We start from the raw sequence: 19,879 nt of genomic DNA on the forward strand, positions 1-19,879 counted from the left end.
TATGAGCTGTCCCAGGCAAGCAAGTGTGGGATGTTAAACCGGGAAACCTGGCTGAAGAAATCACAGAAGGCTGCTTCGAAAACATGACCCAGAATGGCAGAAACCTTTCCGGGAGGCCCCCATCCAGAAACCATTAAGGAAGAGATAGGTTAACTAGCTCGCAGTGCGTGAAGCTAGGATCGTGCCTGGCATTCGCGATAGAAAGAGCTCATTTCCCTAGTAAGGAAATCAGTAGGGGGAGAAAACCAACGTAAAAGACATAAAGGGCAAAGCATAAGAAAACACTGTGGTGGAGGAGAAAGGAAACTGGGTGAACTCCAAGCCGGCTGGGAAAATGCTAGCTCAGAGGAAGCTGAATGCAAATTACCATCAACCCACTCGTATTTTCTTTCTTTTTTGCCTGCCCGACAGTCAAAGGCAGTCGCGCCTGAACCTTTGAGATGGTGAGGGGGAAGAGGAAGGGGCTGGCTAGGGCCCTGCTGCAGGAGTCTGAATGAAAGAGGGCAGTTAAGAAGTGCCTAGACCCTTCACCCAATCCAAGGACCCAGAAGAGGGATGGGGGCGGGTGTAGGGGGCGGAAGGGAGGAGCAGCCTCCAGATGTGACAGGGCCAGAATGCACATGCGCACAACTGTGACCTGCAGTGGAGAGGCGGGGGGATCCTCCTCCATGCCCAGCGGGAACTCCTCAGACATTCCCACGCTGGTACTTGGGGCGGGGAAGAGAGGAAGCTAGTCACAAATAGGGAACAGAGATCAGGGTGAATAATTAATGGAAACAATGGAGGTGCGGAAGACTGTATAAAAAGGAAGTAAAGAATGCTTAATTCTTCTGGATTTGTCCAGATGGGACAGGAAGAATCAGCCATGGAGGTTACCTAATGAGGGGACCTAGATGTCAAGGACACTAGCCGCAAACATTCTTTTGAAAAGATTTTATTTTATTATTTTTAAAGTATGTATAAGTGAGGTGGAGTGTGCACACATGAGTGCAGTTGCCTCTGGAGGCCAGAAGAGGGCGGGATCCCCTGGAGCTAACAGGTAGGAGGTGAGTCACGAGATGTGGGTGCTGTAAACTGAACTCGGGTCCCCTGCAGGAGCAGCACTCCCTCTTAACTCCTGAACCTTCTCTCCAAGCCCCGGAAGGCATTAGCACAAGCGCTTTAAGTACTTTTGAGCACATTTTTTTTGTTTTGTTTTGTTTCAAGACAGGGGTTCTGTGTAACCTTGGCTGTCCTGGACTTGCTTTGTAGACCAGGTTGGCCTCCAACTCACATCGATCCCCCTGCCTCTGCCTTCCGGGTCCTGGGATTAAAGGTGTGCGCCACCACGGCCGGATATTTTTTTGAGTACTTTTAAGTACTGTGTGAACATAGTTCCCACTCAAATGCAATGCAGAATACTACCTAAAGCCTTAACAACTTTAAAACATGTCGTTTAGGGTTCAGCTAGGGTACTGGAATGTCTGTGTCCTTGCAGAGATGGACGAGCTGAGGCTGGTGAGAAGAGCCAATGGGGCGCTTAAGATTGAGGCGAGGTCCACACTGAACCAGCCTCAGAGGGTGGGAAAAGCTGGGGACCTCTAGAGCAGCAGATGCAGCACATAGGTAAGTGATGTACCTGCAAGAAGAGAGCTGTCCCCCATCCATCCATCCATCCATCCATCCATGCATCCATGCATCCATGCATCCATGCATCCACATCTCTGTGCATCTACCCATCCATCCATGCATCTGTGCATCCGTTATCCATTCACCCATCTCTCTGTCTATCTACCCAGGAATGAACCCATCCATCCATTTGTGCATTGTTCGTCTCATCCATCATCCATCTATCTATCTATCTATCTATCTATCTATCATCTATCACCTATCCATCTTTATCTGTGCATCCATCAATCCATTCATGACGGTCCACCCGAGATGAGCTGAGGGAGCTAACTGCAGAGAGGGCCCTGAGACAAGGATATCAGATCCTGGCTCTGCTACGTGTCTGTGTTTCTGCTGAGGAAAGTCCCCGATGCACTCTTCGGGGGGAATCTCCTGGGAGAAAGTCCCTGCACTGAGCCCCAGTTGAGGTCACTTGGAGGAGTGACTGGAATTGTCAGAGTGGCTTAGCGAGGCCCAGGGAGCTGCAGAGGGTGAGGAGGAACAGCCCAGCCGCTCTGGGGACGGTCCTGCCAGGCTGGTGCCTGCCCGGAGCTGCCCACTCTCAGTCCTTGAGTCTCTGGATTGATCATTCAAGGTTGAGGGGACTCTAATCCAAATACTGCCCAGCCCTGACTCTACCTCACACCCAACAGGGCTAGGGTAGAGGGCAGCTTTCTATCTTTAAAAAAAAAAGTTTTCTTTATAATAATTACATTTAAAATTATTTGTTTGTGGGGTTGGACAGATGGCTCAGTGATTAAGAACACTGGCTGCTTTTTCAGAAGACCTGGGTTCAATTCCCAGCACCCCATGGCAGCTCACAACTGTCTAGTTCCAGAGGATCTAACATTCTCACACACACATACACACACACACACACACACACACACACACACACACACACACACACATATGCAGGCAAAATACCAATGTACATAAAATCTTTAAAAATAAAATTATTTTTATTTTGTATGTGCTTGTGCATACCATATGTGAGTTTGGACATCAGGGGAGAACTTTTGGGGGATCACCTCTTTTTCTTCCACCATGTGTGTGTTCTGGGGATTGAACTTAGATCGTCAGGCTTGACAGCAATCACCTTTGCCCACTGAGCCATCTTGCCAGCTCTATTTACTTATTTTTTTAATCTTTGTGTGTGTGTGTGTGTGCGCGCGTGTGTGTACTGTGCATGAGTGTGTGTGTGGGAGAGTGTACATGTGCCACAGTGACCACAGGGAGGTCACAAGGCAAGTGAGGGAGTCAGTCCTCATCTCCTTCTTGCTCTGAGGCAGAGACTCTTGTTAAGAGCTCATGTGCCAGGCTAGCGGGCAGTGAGCATCCAGGGTGTTCCTACTTCTACCTCCCTTCTCACAGGAGGAACATTCGTATTGCAGAATTGCCCTGCTCTGCCTGGCTTTCATGTGCGTTCTGAAGATTTGAGTTCAGATCCTCCTGCTGTGCGGCAAGCATTCTACCCACTGAGCCATATCCTCTGCCCCAAATGGTGTTTTAAAACCTCTTATTTCCACAACAATTTAAGTGTCAGACACAGCAGCACCAGCCCAAGCCCCAACATATAACAATTCTAAAGTTGTGTGTGCCTGATGATACAGCTTCAGGGTTTAGATGACAAAGATTGAACAGGAGCTGGGACAGAGCTACCATCACAGTGAGTTCTAGCCAGACAGGGTCTTCTCCGTGCCACTAGAAAAGACTGGACAGCCTCAGCAAGCATTTCTAGCAGCAGATGGTGAGGAGCCAACACACCCCCACTTATTAAGAACTCTACAAGCCAGGCACGCAAACCTGTCACCCCAACAGAAGTCAGGGGGTCATGGCACATGGTCTTCTGTAGGAAAACCATTGCAGTGAGCCAGCAGCCTTTCCCTGACCTGCATAAAAACATCAAAATTGGTAAGTTGTGTGTGAGTGTGGGTTATACATGTGTGTGTGTGTGTATGTGTGCATGAAGGCGTGAATGTGTGTTCTCATGAGTGAGAAGGTTCCCACCTGTGAGCACATGTAGAGACAGAGCGAGAGTGTTGTGTCAGTGGAAGAATGGTTGGGGACAATCAAGCAGATTGTCAGGACTGACTAAACAGGGTGACAGGCCACCAGAAAATACATTACTGTCGTCTGTAACATCTCCGTTCATATGGAAAAGTGTTCAGTAAAATGAAATAGAGCAGACACCAAAGCCACTGTTAAGCAGAATAGCAGCAAGTGTCTTTAATGGACAATTGGTCTCCTGTGCTTCATGGTAAGACATCAGAGGTGCCTTGTTCAAGCCGGGCCTGAGGTTCCATGCCTGGCACCGTGGGCTTATGCAGCTCTTCTATAAAAGCCCATATAAGCGGAGTCATGGATGTTATACCATTAGGAGGGAAAAAAATAACACTGTCACTTAAAAGAAAAAAGCAACTAGTGATAAACTGTCTGCTAATCACTGTCAGGTTTGTTAACGAATCTCAAGGGAAGCCAGTAACAAGGGCTGGTTCAGAGAGAGACACTTCCTGCCAAGTCTGATGACCTGAGTTTGATTCCCCAAGATTCCACATGAGGGAAGGAGAAAACCAACTCCTACAAGTTGTCCTCTGAGCTCTATAGGCACATGTGTGGGCACACACACACACACACACATATACACCTACACAAACACACACAGACAGACACACACACAGAGACACACAGGCACAGATATATAAATACACACACAGACACACACACACACCACACACACACAGACACACACAGAGAGACACAAACACACGCAGACAGACACACACAGAGACACACAGGCACAGATACATAAACACACACACAGAGACACACACACACACACACAGAGACACACACAGAGAGACACAAACACACGCAGACAGACACACACACAGAGACACACAGGCACAGATACATAAACACACACACAGACACACATGCACCACACACACAGACACATGCACATAGATACACAAACACACACACAGACACACACACACTGATACACAGACACACACACACACAGGCACACACACACAGACACACACAGATACATTTTTTTTTTTTTAGTTTAAAAAGCAGTCACAAGACTTTCCACTCAGGTTTCCACATGCATAAATCCAATATGCAAAGGCTGACATTTCCCCTACATACAGGGAGCAGATAAGAAATTCAATTTGAAAATTATTAGCTACAATAGTGCTGAGAGTAATAAGGAGTCAAGAAATAAATCTTTTGAAAAATGTGCATGACCTTTCTGGGAGGAAATGGTAAAATTTTATTGAAAGATATAAAGGAGAAAGAGCAGGTACTAATAGGCAGGCAGATTGACTATCACAAAGATGTCAGGTCCCCACTGGCTGCTGTGGGTTGAGTGCAGGACAGCCCAGGATTATTATGCAATTTGCCTCGGCTTATCCCCCAGTGGAGATGGGAGAGCAAAGATTCATCAACAACTGGAACAATCCTGAGGGAGTTTAAGAGAGGCAGGCTTCCCCTGTTGCACATAATGGCTTAGAGCTGTGGTAACTGAGGCACGCTGGTGCCGGCTCCCGGATGGGCGGGCAGACCAGCAGATAGGGAGGATTTGGCTTGCAGCTAGCAGTCTTGGTACAGGAGATTGCTTGACTGCCATCACAGGAAAAGATAGGTGGAACTCTGTTGAAAAAAAAAAAAAGATGGCACTTTGTGGTGGTCTGTGTTAACGGTCCACGTAGCAGAATCACTGGGAGAAACGTCTCTGAGTGTGCTTATAGGAGTTTATGTTGATCACATTGATTGAGGTGGGAAAGTCAGCCCACTGTGGGTGGCACCGTCGCCTGGGCAGGGATCCTGGACTGTGTTAATGGAATAAAGGAGCTGAGTGGCAGTGTGCATTCCCCACTGTTTCCTGATTACGGGTGACCAGAGGCTTCAAGCCCCTGCTGCTTTGACTTTCCAGCCATGATGGCTTCTAGCCTTGAACCATGTGCCAAAACGAACCCTTCTCCCTTAAGCTGATTTGGTCAGAGTATTTTCTCATAGTGATAGGAAAAGAAACCAAGAATGCACTAGAGAAATCAAATCAACACCTCACAAAAACTACAGGCAGTCTCTGTGTCACCTAAAATCCACTCTGTATGTAAAGTCCACTATCGGTAGACAGAAACTTTACACACTTTGTGGAATAGCTTTACAAAATTGCATAGGAATGCTTAAGAAAGACTTACTAAAAGAGTATAAGTCAGTGGGGAAGAAAGTTTAATAATATTGACCACATACAAATAAGCATTTATGAATATCACAGCTTATAAAAATAATTCCACAGACTGGAAATTAAAGCAATGTTTATAGCATCCACACTTGAAAATCAAACACTGGACTTTTCCAAATAAATATAAGAGAGGGAAAAATATCCCAGCAGAAAAATGGCCAAAAACATGAAAAGGTAACTTATGTAATAGGAAGCTCAAAAGTCCAATAAACAATTACAAACACAAAAGCCCAACAAAACACTTGCAAACACAAATGCCCAACAAAATACTGCAAACACAAATGCCCAACAAAACACCCACAAACAAAAATGCCCAACAAAACACCTGCAAACACAAATACCCAGCAAAACACCTGCAAACACAAATACCCAACAAAACACCTGCAAACACAAATGCCCAACAAAACACCCGCAAACACAAATGTTAAACACATGGCAAGTGCTTCAGTATCCCTAGCAATCATTTGCTATAATCAAAATGGCAAGAAGCCTACTCAGTTTATACGTAGGCTTTTTGGGCTGGGGATGGTTTTCCAGCTAGGATCTTGCTGTATAGCTCTGGCAGGCTTGGAACTCATTCTGTATCCTGGACTCAAGCTCACAGCAATCCTGCTGTCTCAGCTTCTGAGTGCTTGGATTGCAGGTGTGAGCCACCATGCTGTGCGTAGCTTTTGACTTGCCGAGTTCCTACCAGCTTGCTCTACTGCATCCAAGCCCTTGAACCCCTCTTCCCTTCCCTCCCCCCTCTCACTACTCCTCCTCTTTCTCCACCCCCCCTCCTCCTTTCTTTTTCCTCTCTCCTCCCCTTCCACCTCCTCCTCTCTCTTTTCCTCCACTTTCTCCTTTTCCAGTTTTTTCCTCTCTTCCTCCTTTCCTCCCGCCTCCTCCACTTCCTGCCTTCTCCCTTTCCCCTCCTCCTTTTATCTGCACACCGGTCCCTGCTTAGGCAACATCCCTCTGGGCATCCTATGTTGGACATCACATTTCACAGCCGCCAGCTCCTCCTCCTGGTGACTCTGAGGCCACTCTGTCGCTCTCCCACAGCCCGTGTCTCCTTCTGCCTCGCTCATGGTCTCTGTGATTCAGTTTTCCTTCTGTACAGAGCAGAAACTCCTGCCTGCCTGCTTGCCTGCCTGCCTGCCTGCATTTTAGAGTTACCAGCTCCCAACACAATGCCTGACACACAGTAGGTCCTCAAGTGCTTGCACTTGGGATTTAGACTTCTTGGAGGATACAGTTTCTTCGAGACTGCCCTAGGTCAGGAAGTGAACCTCCAAGCCCAGGGGGTGCCTGCATTGTCACTGGAGCCCGGGTCAGGTGCCCTTGGGTGGCCAGGGCTCAACCTAGCACCTGTGGGGCCCCAGGACCTCTTCCAGACCGCATGCTCCACCCCCTCAAGCCTGTGGGGCAGCAGCTTGGGTAAGTTCCTCTTCCGTTTCCTCCTGCCTCCTGAGCTGGGGTGCCGCTCCTCACTACGGGCACCTCCCAGCCACTCCATACCACTGGTGTCCACAGCAACAGCAACGCTCCTGGCCCCCAACTGTCATTTCTGGCTGCTGAGCCTTCAGTGCAATGCAGGCCATCAAGTGTGTGGTGGTGGGCGATGGGTAAGTACCTGGTTAAGTTGCCTCCCACTCCTTACCAGGATGTCTCTGAGACCGTCTCCGGCACACTCACGGGTTCAGGGCTCCCAGGAGGTCCTGGAGAGAGTCACTTCCTCTCCTGGGGCTCACAAGGAGCATTTGGGGTGGATCTGGATTGTTCCTCTGTCCTCAGCCTACCCCACCCCGGAAGCCACCTGGGTGGAGGGCCTGGGACCATGGGTGGGGTGCTGCTCCTTGCCTGTACCCTGAGAGCTGGGGCAGGGCTCTCATGGGGGGGGGGCAGCATAAGTGCAAGTGTGAGGTGGGGAAATCAGAGACTCGCCCTCTGGACTTTTGTTTCCCAGGCTGACCTGGGCTCTAGTTGCTGTCTTGCTGCTCCTGGGGGTACAACTGGGACTCTCTAATTGTTCTGACTCTCAGGCCAGCCATCCTGGACAAGGCCTCTGCTTTGTCCAGGGGTGGGCTATCCTGCCAGCAATATGTGACTCTACTCCATGTGGTGGGGAGGATGTAAGGGGATGTCAGTGAGGAGCAAGGAGGAGCACTGTGGGCAGTGTAAGGGAAGGAGCAGGGTGACATGTTCTAGATGCTCAGCTTCAACCCAAAAGGGGGAGTGGCTGAAGCCTCCAGACCTTTCTTGGCACACTTTGGCTCTGCTGTGGGCAGAGCCGATCTGTAGCCTCAGCTGACTTGGCCGTTGCTGCTGCTGCTGCTGCTGGTAATGGGGTGGGGGGTGTCAGCCGTTATCTGCCAGAGTGGCGGCTGCTTTGCTCACTTCTGCTTTGTGTCTGACCTTGGGGGTGGGGTGGCCGGAAGTCAATGGTTCTCCTCATTCAAAGTTACCTTGGTGGCAGGCTGGGGCTTAAGGGCAGCCATGTAGGGGGCAGGGAAGTCAGGGCAGCCTCCCAGAGTGGGAAGTGACTTAACGGAATAGAGCTGGGGGGGAAAGGCCCAGAGCTGTCCCTCCGGCCTCTCAGCTTCCTGTGGAATGACCTGAGTGGCCTCTCAGCTTGGCAGTGGGACAGCCTCGATGGTGCCCATCTCCACTTGTCCCGTTTCTCTGCCGCTTACTGTACGTACGTGGTCACTGGGTCACGGCCCTCTGATTTATCTTCCCACCAACCCAATTCATCACCACAGAGTTCATTTTACAAGCTCAGAGAAGTTAAATAGCCTGCCTTGGAGTGCAGAGGACTCGAACTCATGCCTCTCTGGCTTCAAAGAGAGGCTACAGGCATTCCCTAACAGCCATTGGTTGTTGCAGCCCCCATGGCACTCGGCTCAGTGTCTTGGAAGTGTCACTTAATTCACTCGGGGGTGGGGCTGGGGGAGGGAAGATGGAATTGTCTTTGTTGTCTACATGGGGAAAACTGAGGCACAAGGAGCTTAGGTGATCTGCCTGAGTTGTGTGGTTGACAAACGATGGAGCCGAGATCTGAAGCACAGGTGTGTGACAACCGTGTCCAGGTCTCCCGGGTCCTCTCCGTCCTATGCTGATGCTGTCTGTGTCCATCACCTGCATCCCGATTGTTGGTACATGTACAGCCCTCCCCCCTTCAGTTCTCCCCAAGTACATGGCTCACCCCCATGGCCTGGGCAGAAGTCAGGGTGTTTATGGACACTCCAGGGGGTTGATAACACTGCCATAGCGTGTTCGGAATTGGGAGATTGGGTAGACGGCCTGGGTCTCCCCTTCCCTCAGACGCAGCCAGTGACCTCGGTCTCTCCTGCTTCTTGTCTTTCAGAGCTGTGGGCAAGACGTGCCTTCTCATCAGTTATACCACCAACGCCTTCCCTGGAGAGTACATCCCCACCGTGTGAGTCCCACCCGCTCCAGGCCCGGCTCGGGGCTGACCCCTTTGGACACCCGAGGTCGGGCCGACTAGGAAAGCTAGAGACCTTCCATCTTGGGGAAGCTTGTCATCCAGTTGGCAGGGCGATGACTTAGGCTGGGGAGGCGAGGCTGCAGGAGAAAGAGGGACTGTGGGGGTGGGGAGACGTCCTTCAGGCTGGCCGGAAGGAGACAGTGGAGTAGAGATGGGGCATGGAGGTGATGCAGGAGAAGGAGCTCAGAAACGTAGACAGCAGCGGAGCCTGGAGACCAACGCGCTGGGGTGGGGCAGTGCCAGCTGCAGCCTGCAGGGAGGGAGGCCTGTTTCTGGTGCAGGATGTCGCCACCAGCTGCCACACGATATCAAAGGGAGAGTCCGCAGATGTCAGAAGGGACTCGGGGCACCCGATCACAGGGCTCCTCAGCTCGCAGTTACAGGTTTCGGGTTCTTCAGGGGCTCCCTCAGTCTCCCCTTCTAGAGATCTTATCCGCCATTTTGCTTTTTAGACCAACGTTCCTTAGGCAGGCCTACCGCAGGGCCTTTGCTCCAGCTCTTAACGCTGCCAGAAATCTCCTGTGGTGACTTCCTGTCTCATCCTCACCTCTACACACCCTCCAGGCCTGTCCTTGGTGCCCTCCTTAAAGGCCTGTCGTTTTCCAGAGAAGCTTGCCAGATCTCTCACAACATTATGAGCCTTGTGGAGGGCAGGGAGCCATGTGGGGTTTTGGGGGTGCTTTCCCCCACCTTCTCTACAACGTGGCTGACACACTATGTAATATACGCAAGGTCTCATATGTGCTATGTGTGCTTTGAGGTGACAAGGTAACAGGAGTCATCAGAACTAATATCCAGTTAGAAGGCATAGGGTTTGGCAGCCCGGTACAGGATGTAACACTTGCGATTGCATTGGGTCTTCAAAGGAAGTGAATGTTACAATACTCTGATAGCAGTTAAAGAGGCTTGCCCCTTAGGGCCACTCAGCTTGTCTGACCTCAGCACCTCGCTGGGGCCCTCATCTTTATCTCCATGGGAGCTCCACCTGGAGCAGAAAGAAGAGGGTATACAGAGGACAGTGCTCAGGGCCCAAAACTTCCCACACCATCAAAGGAGCTACCGTCCCACCAGTGCCAAAGCCAAGGCTCAGTTCTGAGTCCTCGGTGTGGCTGGTATGGCGGTCCCTTTCTGGAACAGGGGGTTCAGCTACCTCTGAGACCTGGCTTAGCTGAGGGACCCCACAAAGGACAACCAAAGGGGCTGGGCAGGCAGCTAGATGCCACTTTGTGTCCAGTTGTATCCTGATATAAATGAAGGCTCTGGAAACTTCCCTGCTGCACAATGCGGGAATGACTCCTGCCTCCGTCTGGCGTATAAGGCACCTGGAAACAGGAGAGGGCAGGGCATAGACCTGAGCAAGAACAGAAGCAAAGGGGATTAAGAATGAAGGCTATTGTCACTAGGGCATGTTGACACTGCTCCTGTCTCTGAATTAAGACCCTCTCCTGCCTTTACTTGTCCTGGCTGCGCTGGAGGACTCACTTGCTCAAGGATTTCAAAGCGATCACTTTCCCTCTGAACCCACATACCTCAATTTCCCTTTCTACAAGAGAATGGCCCTGGGCTGGGTATGTGAGCCTTGGGCAATAGCTTCCCTGCAAGGAGGTGTGAGATCAGAGGTTTTGGCATCCTGACAGCCCAGACTGGCAGGCTGAACTGTTGGCTCAGGTGCTGAGGGCCTGCAGGTCTGTCCCCGATTGATCCCCCTTTTCTGCTGTGTAGGAGGCAGCTGGTGCCTGAGTGCCACCGGGATGTCCTCCTCTGAGATGAGCCTGTGGCCAACAACATTGGCACACATAGTCTCAGATGAGGACACCTGCCCGAGAATGGTTCTGTGCCGAGAGCTAGGGGCACAAAGGCATGACAAAGCCCCGTGTCTCCAGGCACCATGACATGGCCTCTCATCCTGTCTCCCTCCTGACTCTGTCCAACTGAAGTCCACATGAACTTTGATTGTTCATTTTTTCTTTTCTTTTTTCTTTCTTTCTTTCTTTCTTTGGTGGTAGGGTGTATACTATAGTCCTGACTGACCTAGAATTCACTCTGTAGCTTGTAGCTATCCTTCTACCTCAGTCTCCCCAATAGCCAGGTTCAGGTAAGTTTTGCGGGGTTCTTTTTGTTTGTTGTGTAGTCCAGGCTGGCCTTAAACTCATTATGCGGATGAGGATGACCTTGAACTCTTGACCTCCACCTCTGGAGTGCTGGGATTACAGCTGTGCACCGCCACCTCTGGTTTTATGTGGTGCTGAGCTACATGTCTAGTCCCTAGATAAATCTTTTTATTTAAAAAAATTTTTTTTCCCTAGATGAACTTTCAAAAGTAGAATTTAGGCAGAGTCGCAAGTAGCCTGAGGCCTTCCTAAAGTTCCTCCTTCATGCTTAGAACCCAATGGGAGGGGGTGTCAAAGCTCCCCACTTTCCACTTCATTTGTCCCATCTCCTCCAGGTGTTCAGTCCATAATCCCCTGGGCTCCCTTGGCTCCCTGCTCTCCCTCAGGGAGACCCGGAAGCATGCCTCCCTCCCTGACAGTGCTTCCTGTCTGTGTCTGCAGCAGTCCAGCTCCTCCTGTCCCCTCCCTCTTGTCCTCCCACTTTATGTCCTACCTATGGAGAACTCTTCGGGGCTGGGGCAGAGCTGTGGGGGTGGGGGAGGGTGGGGGTGGGGTGCGGGGGGTAGGTTGCTTCTGTCTAGAGCTCATTCCTGATTCTGGAACAGAGTGCCGGTTTCTAGAACATTGCACCGCTGCTGGCAGTGGGCAGAGGACCCTGGCTGGTGGGTGGAGCTTGCTCGGTCCTGTACAGGGTGGTTACTGCTGGCTCAGCTCCATAGGGAAGAAAGAGCACACTGTGGGGATAAGTTATATGGGACTTAATTTGTGCCATCCTTGGTGACGCTGGCTCTGGTGACTCAGCAGGGCCAGCCTTCCCTTCTCTCAGCCAGCCTGACACCAGGCCTCCAAGACCCAAACACTTCTTCTTGAGTCCTCACCCTGCCTGCCTGGCCAATCCTCCCATGGTTCCAAGACATCAGCATGGACAATTCATTCTTTGAGTGTGCCAGCCACCCTCCCTCAGAAATGGCCCGGGGACCCTTGTAGGGTAAGGTTTTCCTATAGCCAGAGGCTAGGCCTCAGAGCCACCAGGTTAGGTGGCAATTGTCTCTGTCATCCTCATTATCTTGTGCCATCCTTAGCAGCTATGCTCACCACAGGGGCTTTTCTGAACTGAGTGCAGGACTGACACCTGGCCCTGACACTTATCACCTGGGACATCTTGGGAAAGCCCGTTCTTACCCATGAGCCTACTTCTCCTATTTAGAAAAAGAGGTGACAGCTGGTCACAATGATATGAAAGGCTCCTCTGGGTTTCTCAGGAAAGGGAAGTGTGACATAGTCAAAACATGTGCCGTGTCCCTGGCTTGTTTCTTGAACTTATGCAGCTTGTCCTCTAGGGAGAAGTGGGTGGGGAGAAACTGGGGACATTGACAGTGAGCCTAGACTCGCTGTGTCTCCCGATGGGATGATCTGAATGCTTCCGACCTCCTCGGAGCCCAATAATGACCCAGGCGTTGGGGAAGAGAGCAAGGTGCGGAGAAGCTAGTTGGCTGTGCAGACAACAGTCCTCCAGTTGTTCGTTTGCTTGGCCCCCCTTAATGGATGTCATAGGAAGAGCAGCCACTTCCCATGCTTCTGAGCTGAGTGACTGACTTCCTGCAGCCTCAGTGTCCTCACCTGTCTCCTGGACCATGTGAGACTTCAAGGACGAACACATATAGGATTGCCCGTTCCAGCTGGTCCAGGAGATGCATTAGGAGGGTGCTTTGAAAGATCCTGACCATCTCCCACTTCCTCCAGGTGCCCTGAGAGCCCAGAGGACCCGAAAAGACAGTTGCCTTTGCCATCTGGGAAGAAGATAGACAGTCCTGATGTCTCTAGCTTATCAGAGCCCCACATGGCCCAGATACCGTGCCTTCCTACCTTGGCCAGCTTGGCCTCCCAGAAGGTTCTTCCAAGACTCACAAGGATGATTCTCAGAGTAGGCACACAGCAGACCTATTATGTGTCAGCCGCCTCTTCTGGACTGGCCTCAGGGCAGAAAGGAACAAGCTGGGTCTCCACGCCCACGCCCAGGATTGTTGTTAGTGGGGCTGACCTGTCCATGGCAGAAGTCTCCCTAGTGTTTCACGGAGTTCTGGGGAGGGTGGGAGGCAAGTTAGGATAGGTGGGGCTACTTGGGTAAGCCAGATGTCAGTGTGGGCAAGCTCAGGACGTGGGTGGTGTGATCCTGCCTTGTGAGGGAGAAGCTAGAAGCTTGAGGTCTCAGTGGACCAGGTCATGAGACGGAGTGAGAAGGTCAGGGGATTCCTTGTCCCAGGGGCAAGCAGTGAAGGTGTCTCTAAACCCATATGGCGGGATACAATGAGCCTGCTGGACCCAGCTTCTTCCCTAGGTTGGTCACTCACTGCCTGTGTGGCCTCAGGCGAGTCATAAAACCCCCCTCTGGTTTTTGCTTCCCCCCCTACCCTGCCCCCCCCCACCCATGGACCTTGTTCCTTTACCCTAGGAGTGTGAGTTGTGGGGTTTTATTTTCTAAAGCCTACTCCACTCAGCATAGAGTGCTGGGCTGGACCCTCCCAGGGCTCCAGTGTTCCTGTCCCAGCCTTTGTTCACGGGGCTCCTGGTCCAGTGTCTGGCCCACACCAATTCAAGGCCCAGGCAGACATTTTCACGGCCTCACAACTGATGTCTGTCCGTTCTCTTGAGGTAGCACTAGCCACTTATCATAGGAGTGAGATAGAGGGTCATCTGCAGTGTCCTGCCCCTCCAGGAGGCTGGGGACAAGGTCCCTTCATTTTCCATGCAGGCCTGGCAGGGCAACAGCTCGCTAGCCATTGGCCTGGATTGGCTGTTACCTTTTTCTGTCTCTTTCCTGTTTCCCTCTGGCAGGTTCCCACATCTCTCCCTTCCTAAGCGTTTACACCTTAAATCAGGGATGAGCAGTCACTCAATAGGCACTCTACACACTCTAGCTGTCCAGCGTAGGAGGATGGAAAAATTCATTCTGACCTACCTCAGAGGGAATGCCACACAACCCAGTAGTCACCTTTCCAAAGGACAAGTGGATGCAGAAAAATGACCAAGACACGTTTTGCTTACTTGTATTTAAGATGTTTTTGATAGTACTCATCTGTCGTGAGGACAGTCAGCTGCACAATGCTGTGTGACTTTGGGCTAATCACAGCCCCTCTCTGAGTCCCTCTCAGGCTCTGGGTTCGAGGCTGACCTTGCCCTTCCTGTTTTCCTCAGGTTTGACAACTATTCGGCCAATGTGATGGTGGACAGTAAACCCGTGAACCTGGGGCTGTGGGACACCGCAGGCCAGGAAGACTATGACCGCCTCCGGCCACTCTCCTACCCGCAGACGGTGTGCACCCCATGTCTCCCTGTGGTCCCTGTCCTGTTTCTGTTCCATCTACTGTCGAGCGGTACCTGCCTGACCCCGAGTCTCCTTTAGAGGCCTGTGGGGCAGAGCTAGGGTCTCCCCCAGACTGTGCTCCCTCAGTCCTGCTGTCCTCAATGCCCTCAGATACCAGCCTTTCTTAGTACATGGCAGGCAGGGTCTGTGTGAACAGCCAGGCCAGTGAGTCTCATCCTTAGGTGGGCAGAGAACCTGCTGCTGGTAACTCTGTGGCTTCTGGGTCCCCAGACTTGGGCTCTCTACCCACAGTGGCAAAGAGGGTGTCATAATGGCCAGATATATGGTTGCATGGTCGGTAGTGGGAGCTGCCCACTCACCCCCCTGCCCCGGCCAGGACTCTCTGGCTTCCCTGTGCCAATCCTCCCTTCCTGTCTTCAGGATGTGTTCCTCATCTGCTTCTCGCTGGTCAGCCCGGCCTCCTATGAGAACGTCCGAGCCAAGGTGAGCCTCCAGTGGGCTGGGGGACACATGTAGTTGGCAGTTAAGGTCCATCTTGGGTTAGGAGAGTCCAGAGGGTCACTAGTGCCAATGAAGGGAGGGTCTCTCTGGGAGAATGTTCCCCCTGCCTCCTGCCTCTGTGCTCTGTCCCTCTTCCTGCCCAACCTCATGCCTCCTCTTATCACCACACAACCTCCCTTGACTCTCTTATCTCCAAAAAATCTTGCTTTTTTTTTTTTTTTTTTTTTTTTTGCTTGCCTGCTCAGATCACACTGTGCCTTGTGACCCTGCTCTGAGGTCCTTATCTGTTTGATGGCTTAGGCATCTATGTCCACTCCCCTCTGTTCCCTCTCACTATCCCACACCCACCCAACAGTGGTTCCCTGAGGTACGGCACCATTGCCCCAGCACCCCCATCATCCTGGTGGGTACCAAACTGGACCTGCGAGATGACAAGGACACCATTGAGAAGCTGAAGGAGAAGAAGTTGGCTCCCATCACCTACCCGCAGGGCCTGGCGCTGGCCAAGGATATTGGTATGGGCCTTGGGAAGGAAGCTGGGGGTTGGAGGCTGGGGGCGGGGGTGGGGGGGGGCGCCTGGACACAGCCTTGTCCTAGCGACATGCTGTATGACCAAACTCTGGCTGGGCTCCAAACCATTGTGGCAGCTAGCCGGGTGACTTGCGCTGGTCCCTTGGCCTCTCTGCGCCTGTGTTTCCCTGTCAGGAAGGTATAGCAGTAGTGATGGCTTTTGCCATATTGGGTGTCTGGATAAAATGACTTTATTCACGGGTTCTCAAAGCAGTACTGCACGGGTGATCCTGTGTTAGCTGGTCACAGGGGATTGATGGATGGGATCGAGCTGTTTCTGGAAGGTGTCTCTGCTAGAGACTGGAAGGGTGGCTCAGTCCTTTGTGCCTGGCCCTCACCTCCCCTTCTCCATTCATCCAGACTCTCTGAAGGACACTCTTTACCTCCAAGGACCAGACAGAGGAGTCTTGGCCCTTCAAGGTCACCTGGCTGGGGAGGGGTGGCTGGGATTCAAAGGATAGAAGCAGGTGGCTGGATGGGTGGGGACATCTCACCCTGGCCAAGCTCTCCAATCCCAGGAGACCTGACTTTGGATTTGGCCTCTCCTGTGGTGTCGTCCTTCCTGAGGCAACACTACCAGCTTAGGTCTGGCCTCCACCCAGCCCTGCACCTCTTCCTGTGCAGGAAACGGGAGGGAGGGGCTTCACAGGAAGAGAAACCGCAGCCTTCCTGTGACTAGCGGGGTGTCATGGCTGCCTCACAGGGTCCTCTCTGCTGCTTCTGCTGGTCTCTGCTCTAGCCTCCCATGTGTCAGGGTCAGACATAACCCAGTTTTCTCTTGTTAACCAGCCTGTTCCAGGATTGGTCTGTATCCATTTGGGGATGTTGGGGGAACAAACCTCGGACTTTGCACTCCTTAGACAAGTACTCTATCACTAAGCTACCCCAACCCTTTAGAATTGCTCCTCCTTCTTTCACGGTACAGTCCCTCATGTGAGAATGACAGGGTGACAGGACTGTGAGGCATAGTTCACAGTCAGGGAGCAAGCAGGGCCTCAGGGCCGGGGCTCGGCTCACTTTCTCCTTTATATGTCCTTTAAAAATAGGATGTTTTTATTTATTCTTCGACAGTTTCAGACATAGTAAACAATGTGTCTTGATCATATCCACTCTGAACTCCCCCTCACTCTCCCCAGATACCGGACATATGCCCATCTTCCCTTTATGTCCTATGTAAGTGTGTGTATGCATGTGTGCCAGGGTGCATGTGCATGTGTGTGCATGCACACACGCATGCGTGCACAGGTGAATGCGCCAGCCGAATGCCCAGGAGTCCTGGTTCAGAGTGTCTCACTACTGGTTACCACAGGGATGAGGAGCCACAAGGGCCAGAGGCCATGAACCCCCACCCAGTCCCATCTCTGGAATAAATGGCTGAAGGCCAGGGCAGGATCCTGGTGTCATCTTCTCAGTGGGAACAGAGAGCCTTGGGGGAACTTTCCAGGGACAAGAAATGGCCTGGTGTGACTGCACAATGTCCTCAGCTCCCTAAAGCTACGTTTCCTCTTTTTTGCCATGCCTATCTCCCACACTCTGGCATCGGTGGCTTCCCTCCAGGGGTGACCCTTCTTCCCAGGTCTGGGCCTTTTGGCTCCATGCCTGTGTGGTTGTGGCCTTTGAGGTCACTGAGGTAGGGAGGCCACTGTCTTCTCATAGCTGTTGGGAGCTCTGGCCCAGAGAGAAAAGCAGAAGGCACCAGAGAGGGCACCAGGGCTCCATTTCTTCCCCTTTGCTTCCTCAGCACTCTGAATCTCCTGACTTCTCTGTGTCAGGGCTCCGTGTGTTCCTGTTGCAAGGGGTGGGACATCATGCAGATCCCTCCCAGGGCACCTGTCCTCTGGAGGGCACATAAGGGCTCTCTCTATTTTTCTTCTCTTTACTGAACTGCCCCGGGGCAAACAGGTCCCACTGGCTCCATTAGCCTTGGTTTCTCCATAAGTTGGGGTGTGACTAAATGAAAGATGCCTTGGGGTGTCCTCAGATCTGCCCAGAGGTGTTAGCTCCATGAAGAAGGCCTGGCTGACATGCTGGGAGATTTGCTCATGGAAGCAGGTCCTGTCCTTCCACATGGGGGAAGGGCTATAATCCTGCCGACCTTCCAAACAAAGAGCCTTGTTTCTGGGGGCGGGGGTCCTCCACCTTCCCCTGAGTCCAACAGGAGGAAGAGGAAGTACACTTCCCACTCCCACTCGGGGTGACAGAGCTTCTCCATGACTCAGGATGCTGCTCTCCTGCTGTCCCTCCTCAGATTCAGTCAAGTACTTGGAATGCTCTGCGCTCACCCAGCGAGGCCTGAAGACCGTCTTTGATGAGGCCATCCGGGCAGTCCTATGCCCACAGCCCACACGGCAGCAGAAGCGTGCCTGCAGCCTGCTCTAGGGGTACACACCTCTCCTCTGCTCCTGGAAGGGCACCCTACCCCTGTCCCTGGCCCCTTAGGACACTGAGAGTAGCAGTAGACCAAGACAGATAGCCATGGGTATCTAGGTAGCCTCAATTTCCCCTTTCCTCCTCTTCACTTCCCTGTGGAGATATAAGCCAAGAAGCCAGAACTTGCCCAACAACAGAAGCCAGGACACAGTGGCTGTCAGGTTCTCGCTCAGTCCATCCTTGCCACAAAAAGCCTATTGGAACCAGGGAACCCCAACAATAGCCCCCCTACAGGATATATGGGGGAGGAGCAGAGGGCAGTCCCAGGGAAGGCAGAGGTTGGAAGCAGACACCGGCTCAGACAGCCCTGAGCTGGGACATGTCTGTCCATGACACTGACCCTCTCCTCTCTCCCTTGCAGGTCTCAGCCCACTCCTCCTGCCCCGATGATCTTGACCCTCTGAGTCCTCCGACCAAAGCCCAGTGATACGCTGGTGGGGCATGCCGTCCCCTCCGTGTGGTGTTTCTTTCCAGACAGCTGCAGAACCTGCCTATCTCCTCAGTGGAGGTCCCTGGGGATGGGAGGATGTTTAGAGGCGACATCCTACCTAGAATCTCCTGTGTTCCCCGGGACCAGAGGGGAGCCCCAAGACTCAGTCATCTGTCCTCATGTCATACAGTGGCATACACCCATCTGCTCCAGGCCCTCCTGATGCCCTTCTTGAAGCTTCCCGGTCTCCATGGCCTGCCACCACTATGTGTCTGCAGGGACAAGCTCTCTTGCTCCAGTACCTGCCTGGTTTGCCTTGTCGGAACCACTGAACCAAAAGGAGAGATGTGGAAGGCTGCTCCTCTGTCTCCCCTTCCTACTACCCCCCAACCCCCCCCCAAGAAAAACACAGAAAAAAAATCCATTTCTGTAAATCTCTTGTCTGCCCAGCCAAGTATGGGGTCTGGGCTCAGCCCACCCCTACCATCTCTCAAGACTTCCTACTCTACTCAAAGGGCCCTGAGCAGCATTTTCTTGAGACTGTCCATCCTACTCTGCCAGTCAAGACCTGAAACACTGCAGAGGGAAAACACAGCTCTCTTGCTTCCGCAGATAATAAATGTGTTGCTTTGAGATGGCATACTGTGAGTTCAGGCGCAGCTTGATCAAGGCGGGGTGGAGGGGTTCAGGTGATACCGCGGAGTGTGCCTTCCTGTTCGGTTTGGCTCTGCCTGCCTCTGGCAGGCTCATTTTCAAGCAGTTGATTCTTGGAGCTTGATCCTCTGAGATTCAAGTTAAGGGAAAGAGTCTGCCCCAGGTGAAGTCTTAGGAGGGGCTATTCTGATTGGACCAGCTTGTCTTAGGCTCGCCTTCAAACAGACTTATGTGTCAGAGAGGTGCTGTACTGAGGCTGCCACGAGTTAAAGCCAGTAGAGGTGACCCCAAGAAGGTGGGGTACAGGGTGGGTGTGGGCAGGATAAATTCTCAAGGGGGAAATCTTCTTTTTAGAACTGAGTGGGTTCCCGGAAGCTAGGGGTTCATAACTTCGACTGTCAGAGGCCATGGTAAGTGTCTTTCCTGCCATTTCTTGGGATAGTTTCTATCCCAGCTGGTACTAAGAAAA

The 19,879-nt window shown here is 52.1% G+C and overlaps 1 protein-coding gene across 1 annotated transcript; it reads left to right on the plus strand.

Moving 5' to 3' along the window:
* The first annotated feature begins 7,331 nt into the window (after window positions 1-7,331).
* RAC2 (Rac family small GTPase 2) lies at window positions 7,332-19,396 on the plus strand. Its single transcript, XM_084802981.1, has 7 exons — window positions 7,332-7,506; window positions 9,249-9,320; window positions 14,696-14,813; window positions 15,246-15,308; window positions 15,682-15,841; window positions 18,145-18,277; window positions 18,688-19,396. The coding sequence occupies exons 1-6, from the start codon at window positions 7,472-7,474 to the stop codon at window positions 18,273-18,275; spliced, it is 579 nt and encodes a 192-aa protein (XP_084659107.1). The 5' UTR covers window positions 7,332-7,471; the 3' UTR covers window positions 18,276-18,277; window positions 18,688-19,396.
* Window positions 19,397-19,879: the final 483 nt, after the last annotated feature.

Source organism: Acomys minous, assembly GCF_964271855.1.
Source record: "Acomys minous genome assembly, chromosome: 12".
Taxonomy (NCBI): domain Eukaryota; kingdom Metazoa; phylum Chordata; class Mammalia; order Rodentia; family Muridae; genus Acomys; species Acomys minous.

Excerpts from the sequence above, each read along its gene's own strand:
- RAC2 (XM_084802981.1), top strand. The coding sequence starts at position 7,472 with ATGCAGGCCATCAAGTGTGTGGTGGTGGGCGATGG. Across the intron at positions 14,814-15,245 it reads CACTCTCCTACCCGCAGACG|GATGTGTTCCTCATCTGCTT; the intron begins GTGTGCACCCCA and ends TCCTGTCTTCAG. Across the intron at positions 15,309-15,681 it reads ATGAGAACGTCCGAGCCAAG|TGGTTCCCTGAGGTACGGCA; the intron begins GTGAGCCTCCAG and ends CCCACCCAACAG.